The sequence below is a fragment of the Cyprinus carpio genome, chromosome A21, assembly GCF_018340385.1.
Source record: "Cyprinus carpio isolate SPL01 chromosome A21, ASM1834038v1, whole genome shotgun sequence".
Classification (NCBI taxonomy): Eukaryota; Metazoa; Chordata; class Actinopteri; order Cypriniformes; family Cyprinidae; genus Cyprinus; species Cyprinus carpio.
In genome coordinates, this window is record NC_056592.1 from 11054146 (window position 1) to 11064242 (window position 10097).

Sequence of the window (10097 nt, forward strand, 5' to 3'; positions counted from 1 at the left end):
AATCATATAAAACGTTCAGAGGTGGTCAGTAACGGAGTAACTTTACTTCGTTACTGTACTTAAGTAAATTTTTCAAGTATCTGTACTTTACTGGAGTAGTTTTATTTTGAGTAACTTTTTTATTTTTACTTCTACATTCCAAAGCATAAGATCGTACTTTTTACTACACTACATTTCATAAAACCTATCATTACTCCTTATAATATATCACGTGCTTCGACACGCAAAAGCGGTGTCTGATTCAAGAACGAACTGATTCTTTTTACTTAAATTACTTAAACTTAAATTAAATTAAGTAGCCTGTATAAAATTGCAAAATAAATCTATCAGTACTTTTTTACTTAAGTACATAACTCGAGTGCTTTTGTACTTTCACTCGAGTAAAATTGAAAAAGGAGTACTTTTACTGGAGTAATATTTGATTATACGTATCTGTACTTTTACTCAAGTACTTGATTTGTGTACTTCGTCCACCACTGAAAACGTTTAATTAAACGTTTAAACTCAATTAAAATTCATTAAAAATGTTTAATTAAATGTTTAATTGAAATGGTAACATTTGTTCTGTCTTTAAAGGTTTACAACCTGATTCAATGAACAGACCAATCAACTGACAAAGCCAAAATAAAAGTGATTTGAGTTGGCAATCGGAGTCTTCCATGTGTCCTTTGGAAATTGAACAAGAGTAGGACTTGACGGTTGTAAACCACACGGAGCGGTCTGGCCCTGAAAATAAACTGCTTCAGATCCAGAAATAAGCTGTTGACACAGAGGAAGTCAAGATGGCGAAAGATGTCCTGGGGAAGTCGGTCCAGCAGCTCAAGATGAGAGGACCTCTGCAAAAAGCAGCTTCAAAAGGCAAGCCAACTTCATGTCAAGAGGAGCAAGCAGCATGCTTCAAGTGGAGTTAAGGGAGGAGTTCTCTAAGCTTTCAGATTGTTTCAGAAAGATGCTCGATGCCAACGATAACTACAGGATTGGACTGGAGGCTGACATTAAGACTGATGATATGGGAGCAGCTCTTGATGAACAGCAGGAGGCCGGCATTGATAGATCTGTAAATGAAGGTGAAGCAAAGTTGGCAGAGATGAGAAAAATTGTTCAAACAAACCTGTGGTCGAGGTATGGAAGGAGTGAACTTGTGGCAATCCTGGAAGCAGAAAAAGCCAATGATAAAGTGGCTGATGTAGCTGTGGAAAGTGCCAATTTAGAGGGCTATGAAGTGCACCTCACGCTCTTGGACAAGAGGATAAAAGAGGCCAGCTCAGCAATGTCAACATGGGAGAAATGGATTCCTGTAGAAGTGAAGGACGAATTAGATGGAAGAGTCAACCTACTATAGGCTTGAGTTAAGGAAAGCTTAATTTGTTACAGCACGGATGATCAACGAGCAAGGCACAGGAGTGAAACTACAACCCCTACCGGCAATATCCACTCCAATAGTGAGAATCAAGCCAACTTCGCTACCTATCTTCAAAGGAAGCAAGAGAGAATATCACTGATGGAGGAAAGACTGGGAAAGCCTGCAAAAGCAGGGAGAGCCATCCGGATCAACTGAAGTTAAGAAAATTCAACTCTTGGGGAGTGTGGATGACAAAATTTCAAAAGACCTCAGACTTTCAACCTACACCACTGCCGATGATATGTTCAGAGTCCTGGAGAACGGATATGTCAACAAGTCAACCATCACAGTGGAAATCCTTAAAGAGCTGGAGATGCCACATGTGAAAGGGAACCAGCCAAAAAAGGTAATTGACCTCATACAATCAGTGGAGAAGGCCATAGCAGATCTCACAGAGTTAGGAAACTCTGGAGCCATAAAGAACCCACTGGTAATTAAAACCATTGAAAGCAAGTTGCCTGACTTTATTAAAAAAGAAACTAGGTGATGTTCATGGTTGAACCCAGAAACAATGTCACATCAGACAACCACTTTGTCATGCTCTTGAAGTTGCTGAAAAGTCAAGAAGAAATACTAGAGAGACTCAGAACTGTGGAGAAATCAGATCGTTAAGACAAGAAGTATGATCGAAAGATTACCTCAACAAAAACCACAAAGAAAGAAGAGCTTGATGAGGTATGTTGTGTCTGTGATGATAGTGGGCACAAAAACAAAATCTTATTCTGTAGAAAGTTCAAAAGACTTAAACTACATGAAAAGAAAGCTGTACTGAGAAAGCTGGGAGCATGCAGAAAATGTCTCGGATGCCATGATGAAGATGGATACTGCAGAGACACTTTCCTATGCCCAAGACTGTAAAAGGAAAGGTGGTGCCCCAGACCACCATTTTTCCTCTGCCCAAAAGAAGTCAAAAGAGGGGAGGAAAGAGAGTGGAAAAGATGGAAAAGGTGAAAGCAAACTAACGGAAGAACAAGAGGAGATCTTGTCTGAACTTTCCGCAGAAATGGCAGACCGATGCAGAAAGGCTTTCACCAACACCAACAAAACCGCTGTGACACTCGATGCTTCAGGTCAGTCTGAGTTACTGCAGAGGAATGGGATCTCTGAACTTCCTGTCATCATGATGTTGATGCAAGTTACTGCAAACGCAGAGCAGAAGATTGGGACTTTAATTGACCTTGCTTCAGATACAAACTACATAACCCATAAGGCTGCTGAAAGACTGAGGTTAAGACAAGAGAAGATAACTTTAGTTGTGCATGGGGTTGGTGGTATGGCCATGGAAGTGAACACACAAAGTTATCTCCTCAAAGTCAGAGTCAAGACACCTAAAGGAACAGAGAGAGCTCATGAAATGGTCTGCTATGGCTTGGATGAAATCGCCAGAGTGCATCAAGTAATTGAACCTGAGAAGTTGAGAGAATTGAGGCTAATGAGAGGGAACTGGAGATCATTAAAGGAGGCCTCACCTAAAAGAAGGGGTATGCTCACACACCAGCTCCACATTTGGTTGTAAAGTATCCTTGGACGGTAAATCCAGTCTCTCTCCCAAACAACAAAGGTGCAGTCCAGGCTTGTTTCTTAAGGATGGAAAAGCAACTAAGCAGATAGCCAGACTGGAAAATCGCATATGCTACCCAGATCCATGAAATGGTCGAACGAGGCGCAGCCATAAAACTCACCAAAAAAATCATGGACGAGTGGAACGGATCAGTGTGGTACGTAAGCCACCTGGTGGTGCCAAACCCTCATTCGGTAACAACACCAATTCGTATTGTATGGAATAGTAGCCAGAAATACAAAGGCGTGGGTATGAATGATCTTCTTCTGAAAGGACCAGACATTCTCAACCCTATCAGAGCTGTCCTGCATGATATGCATCTTCCCAGGTTTCCCTGGAGGGACAGCCCAGATGAAGCAATAAGTGAATATGCAATAACCAGAGTCAACATTGGGGACCGACCTGCTGGTTGCATTGCTCAGTTGGCTATGAGAGAAACAGCACGCCTGCCCAACTTCACTTGGAGGATGAACGCAGAGTCATAGAAGAGGAGAGTTATGTAGATGACCTCTTAACCTCCCAAAATGACCTCAATAAACTTGACAAAATCACAGCAAATGTTGAAGAGATCTTGAAAGCTGGAGGTTTCTTCCTCAAACCATGGGTCTGGTCAGGGCAAAGTGGGAGGCAAGGAATGGAGAAGGAGGGTTTAACAGAGACACAAGGTAAAACCTTAATTCTTCCAAATCAAATCAGGGATGAAGACAACAAACCTTGGGTATTGGCTACCAAGTGGATGAAGACAAGCTCTACATGTTAATCTCAGGTAACTTTTCCAAAACGAAGAAGATGAGAGTTGGAAAAGATCTTCTGAAGAGCAGGTGAGAACTGAAATACCTAAGCCACTAACTAGAAGGGCTCTCTTAAGCCAAGTGGCTGGACTTTATGACCCTATTGGTTTAGTTACACCCGCCAAACAGAAGGGAGCAATTTTTGTAAGAAAGGCATTCCAAGAGTGAGGGGTGGGAAACTAACCCAAGAAACCTGGGACCAACCTCTCTGAGCCTTTCTGAGAGAAGAAGCCATACAGCTTTTTGAAGAATATGTGCAACTTGGACAGGTGAAATTCCACAGGAGCCTCACAATAGCTGGCTGGGAAGGGAAACCTTGGGGCATCACTTTCTCTGATGGAAGTGACCAAACCTATGGAGCTGTGATGTACTTAAGGCTCAAGGCTCAGTACTTGGACCGTTACTCTTCACGCTTTACATGTTACCCTTGGGAAATATCATAAGGAAACACAGTGTTAGCTTTCACTGTTATGCTGATGATACTCAGCTCTATATTTCTTCGCGGCCCGGCGAAACGTACCAATTTGAAAAACTAACGGAATGCATAGTCGATATAAAAAACTAGATGACGAGTAATTTCTTACTGATAAATCCTGAAAAAACAGAGGTGTTAATTATAGGACCTAAAAGCTATGCATGTAATAACCTAGAACGCTGTCTAAGCCTTGATGGCTGCTCTGTCAATTCTTCATCATCAGTTAGGAACCTAGGTGTGCTATTTGATAGCAACCTTTCCTTAGAAAGCCACGTTTCTAGCATTTGTAAAAGTGCATTTTTCCATCTCAAAAATATATCTAAATTACGGCTTATGCTCTCAATGTCAAATGCAGAAATGTTAATCCATGCATTTATGACCTCAAGGTTAGATTATTGTAATGCTCTATTGGGTGGTTGTTCTGCACGCTTAATAAACAAACTCCAGTTAGTCCAAAATGCAGCAGCTAGAGTTCTTACTAGAACCAGGAAGTATGATCATATAAGCCCGGTTCTGTCAACAGTGCACTGGCTCCCTATCAAACATTGTATAGATTTTAAAATCTTGCTTATTACTTATAAAGCCCTGAATGGTCTAGCACCTCAGTATTTGAACGAGCTCTTGTTACATTACAGTCCTCCACGTCCGCTCCGTTCTCAAAACTCTGGCAATTTGATAATACCTAGAATATCAAAATCAACTGCGGGTGGCAGATCCTATTCCTATTTAGCGCCCAAACTCTGGAATAACCTACCTAAACATTGTTCGGGAGGCAGACACACTCTTGCAGTTTAAATCTAGATTAAAGACCCATCTTTTTAACCTGGCTTACACATAGCACACTAATACGCTTCAAATTTACAAATCCGTTAAAGGATTTTTAGGCTGCATTAATTAGGTGAACCGGGAACACTTCCCATAACACCCAATGTACTTGCTACATCATTAGAAGAATGGCATCTACGCTAATATTAGTCTGTTTCTCTCTTATTCCGAGGTCACCATAGCCACCAGATCCAGTCTGTATCCAAGTCAGAGGGTCACTGCAGTCACCCGGATCCAGTACGTATCCAGCCCAGATGGTGGATCAGCACCTAGAAAGGACCTCTACAGCCCTGAAAGACAGCGGAGACCAGGACAACTAGAGCCCCAGAGACAGATCCCCTGTAAAGACCTTGTCTCAGACGACAACCGGACAAGACCACAGGAAACAGATGATTCTTCTGCACAATCTGACTTTGCTGCAGCCTGGAATTGAACTGCTGGTTTCGTCTGGTAAGAGGAGAACTGGCCCCCCGACTGAGCCTGGTTTCTCCCAAGGTTTTTTCTCCATTCTGTCACCGATGGAGTTTTGGTTCCTTGCCGCTGTCGCCTCTGGGTTGCTTAGTTGGGGACACTTCAGTTACAGCGATATGGTTGAATTGATTGCAAATTATTGCACAGATACGATTTAAACTGAACTGCATGATGACATCACTGAATTCAATGATAAACTGCCTTTAACTGTCATTTTGCATTATTGACACACTGTTTTCCTAATTAATGCTGTTCAGTTGCTTTGACGCAATCTTTGTTGTTTAAAGAGCTATATAAATAAAGGTGACTTGACTTGACTTGACTTGACTTAAGATGGGAGACAAGTCAGGGCACTGAAGTTCGATTCGTTGAATCAAAAGTTAAGCTGACACCCCTGGATCAGAAGGGTGAAGCTGTAAAAGTGGAGATCTGTGGCACGCAGCCAGGATCAGGAAGTATGTGGAAAAGCATGCTCGAATGAAGATTGAGAGATGGTTCCATCTACTCGACAGTCAAACGGTCTTAGGAGCCATTCAAAGAGTCAGTTATGGGTACAAAACCTTCTTTGCAAATAGAGTGGGTGAAATCCAGAAAGCTGGACTAGGGCAAGACTGGTGGTGGATCCGTGGAGATCTAAACATAGCTGACATTATAACGAGAGGGGGTGCTTCTGAAGATTTGAAGGAGAATTCCACATGGCAAAATGGACCAGAGTTCCTGAAGTGGCCAGAGGAGAAGTGGCCTATAAAATCGGCTGGAGAGGTTGCAGCTCATGCCAGGGAGAGTGTAAACAAACTCCAGAGGAGGGCATTCTCAGGTGCATTAACAAGAGCTCAAGCAAGGAGTAAGCAGAAAAAAGACCTACGAGGCACTTAGGAAAGTCCAAAGAGTGAAACTCACCCCAGGAAACTCTGGTCAGATCCTGGCACAAATTTTGTGGGAGCCAGACCTGCACTGGTCCTTAATTGACTAAACAAGTCTGAACTTGAAGACACAGCTGCCAAGCATGGTACAGAATGGTTCTGGAATATCCACCCTGCAGACTCTCCCCATAGGAATGGTGCAGCAGAGGCAGCTGTCAAAGTAGTGAAGCGGGCGTTGAGCAACCTTGGTGGAGATGGTGTTTTTACAGGGGGAGTATTCCAAACTTTTCTCTTCATGGTAGCTAACCTTGCAAATGAGAGACCCATCGATGCAAGAACTCAAAGCAGAGAAGACTGTATAGAGTACATCACTCCGAATTCTCTGCTTTTAGGACGTGGCAATCCAAAAGGAGACCCTGGAGATTTCCAGTTTGATGGCTACCCTTACAAAAGACTTAAGCATATTCAAGGAGAGGTAAACAATTTCTGGAAGAAATGGAGCCAATTGGCTGGACCTTATCTGTTCATAAGGAACAAATGGCACACCAAAGAGCGAATTGTTGCTGTTGGAGATGTGGTCTGGTTGGCTGACCAAAATGCCCTGAGAGGACAGTACAAGCTGGCTAGAGTGGTCAGTGTCAATGCTGACAGCAAGGGCATCATAAGAGATGTGCTTGTTAAGACTTTTCCCAGCTATCCTGTTCACATCAAAAAGGCAAACGGCAAAGAAGGGCTCACAAGAGCTAACAGTGAAAGTACCAAGAGGCTCCAAACCAAAATTCCAGTCACAATTCATCATAGAGATGTAAGATGCCTGGTCATTTTAATCATCATTGGTCATTGCAGCATTGACTTCATTGATGTTTTGTTAAATGTTCTTTATTCCATATAAAGGCTTAAGTGGGTAATTCATCATAAAATTCATATAAAATGTTTAATTAAACGTTTAAACTCAATTAAAATTCATTAAAAATGTTCAATTGAAATGGTAACACTTGTTCTCCGTCTTTAAAGGTTTACAACCTAATTCAATGAACAGACCAATCAACTGACAAAGCCAAAATAAAAATAAAAGTGATTGAGTTGGAAATTTGAGTCGTCCATGTGTCCTTTGGAAATTTAACAAGAGTAGGTCTTGACACAGGTTACACAACAATACACAAGTTTTTATTTTTTAACACCCTCCAGATGGTACAATTCTCACTTCAAAAAATTGATTTTAATTGCCTTTACTCTTTTAATGTGAAATATTTTATTAAAAGATAATACAGTAAGGAAGAAATAAAAAAAAAAATATTTAATTTCAAAATTAAAAAAAAAAATAAAATGTTTGCTCAGGATTGATTTTCCTGAGAAAAAAAAAAAATACTTTTTGAGTCTTCGGTCACTTTTGACTGCGAAGGAGCCAAGCGTGACTCCCAAACGAAAAGACCCAGAGGGTTAAGAGGATGCACAAAAACTTGGAATATGTAGTTTATTTATATATTAACAAACAAACAAAAATAAACAATCAATATAATGCTAGAAAATATCATATACAAACATTTTTAAAAATTACTGTAAGTATAAAGTATGAGTGTTAAGTGTGAGTATGAATAATGTTTAAAAAAAAATTCCATGAGCGAATAATTAAACCTAAGAGATTTCAGAACATCTCTTACAGACATCCCTAATGATAAAAAAAAAGTATAAAAGCCAACCAGACCTCATAAATTCAGTTGAGATCACAAACAGCTCTGATTCTGTTTATTTGTAAGAGACTCTCACTGTCATTCCTGGAGCAAGCACTGGATGGATATTGAAGCCTAATGAGTTGTAAACCGTTTAAAATATTTATTAATATTGTTTGCAGTTTGCAATGCACTGTCATTTGTTTCATGTGATTTGAGGTATCATCTATATACCATGATGGATAACATGTCTTACCCTGTGATACTGACTCTTATGGTGCCCAAAGAATCGAAATCATATAGGCATGCATATTTTATCTGCTTTCTTGCCTTATATGTGCTTATATTGTCAATAAATATTCGTCTTGTTATGGCCATCATCACGGAGAAATCTCTTCATGAACCAATGTACATATTTTTGGGTAATTTGTGTATAAATGGGATTTATGGAGCCACAGGATTCTACCCTAAGATGTTGTCTGATTTAATATTGGATTCATATGTGATCTCCTTTCATATGTGTGCTCTGCAGATATTTGTGATTTACAGCTCTTTACTGTGTGAGTTCACAATCTTAACAGTGATGTCCTATGATAGATATGTAGCCATATGTAAACCTTTAGACTATCATTCCAAATTAACTAAAAACACCTGTGTGAAATTAATTCTGTTTTCATGGATTGTTCCCACTTTTTCTATGTTAACTGCCATTCTGTTATCAAATTTAAGGCCATTTTGTGCCTATCATATAGATAAATTATATTGTGACAATTGGTCAGTTGTAAAACTGTCTTGTGCTTCATCTTTTGTTAATAATGTTTATGGATATATTGGTGCTGTTATATTTTTTAGCTTTGTAGTAATTATAATATTGTCCTATATTAAACTGATCACTGCATGTAAAATATCTTTAGAAAACAGAAGGAAATTCTGGAAAACATGTCTGCCACATATATTTTCACTGATAAATTTAACTTTTGCTATGCTTTTTGATATCACATATAGCAGATATGGTTCTAATGACATTTCAGAGAGTTTGCGTAATTTTTTGGCTCTAGAACTGGTGATAGTCCCACCTGTGTTCAATCCTCTTATCTATGGGTTAAATATTAAGGCAGTGCGCAAAAGTATTTTTTCTTTGTTTTGCATCAAGAGTAAATGTTTTACATGCACCAAATAGACGAAAACATAATTAAAAACAATAGTCATGACAATTGGGTTTTCATATATATGAAGCATGACAAAAAGTGGGAACAAGTGTGTTTTTAATGAGCGTATTACTAACAAAGTGTGATATATGTATAAATATATGTATCTTCATTAAAAACCCAAAATATGACTAAATAGAGAATTGTTTAACAATATCAATTCCCCTGGATCATAATGATCTCACGGAAGTATTGCCCTCCATGCCATGCCTTTTAATCAGTGTAATTTATAACAGTTTTTTTTTTTTTTAAATGCAACATTTATTGTTCATGAGGTCAGTGTGCTACCAAATCTTAAAAAAGCTCATAGTGTCTCTCAACCAGATTTGGGGAATAGCTAGCTATAAGTAGCGACACTACTATCATAACTAAATTTGTCAGTAGCGACGCTACTTTAAAAACAGTGTAACTTTCCTGTAGCTAACTACTTTTTCCAGCAAGTAGCGATGTAGCGTGACCAAATGCTACATTTTGGCTGCATTTACACTGCAGGTCTTGATGCACAAATCCGATTTTCTGACTATATCCAATTTTTTTGACGACCTGCTTACATCATCTTTTAAAAGTGACCCGTATCCGATTTTTGCATTTACACTATACACTTCTGAAACTACTAAACGTAGACGTTCTGAGCCGGAAAAGGAAGTAAAACAGCATGAAATACAATGGATGCAGATGCAGATAAAATTATACAGTGTTTTGCTTTCCACAATATTTTGAAAAATCAACAAAAAAATCAGCAAAACATTGGTCTCGTACGCCGGAGAAAAAAAGAGGACTTAAAAGACATGAAACCTCCACATTGCTCCACTGTGTGTATCCTTCGTCCTC

At 39.5% G+C, this 10097-nt stretch overlaps 1 protein-coding gene across 1 annotated transcript; it reads left to right on the plus strand.

Annotated features, from left to right (window-relative positions):
- Positions 1–7987: 7987 nt before the first annotated feature.
- On the plus strand, positions 7988–9478 carry LOC122134791 (olfactory receptor 1G1-like). The gene has a single exon (XM_042711534.1). It carries the CDS (start codon positions 8294–8296, stop codon positions 9236–9238), a length of 945 nt encoding a protein of 314 aa, XP_042567468.1. The 5' UTR covers positions 7988–8293; the 3' UTR covers positions 9239–9478.
- Positions 9479–10097: the final 619 nt, after the last annotated feature.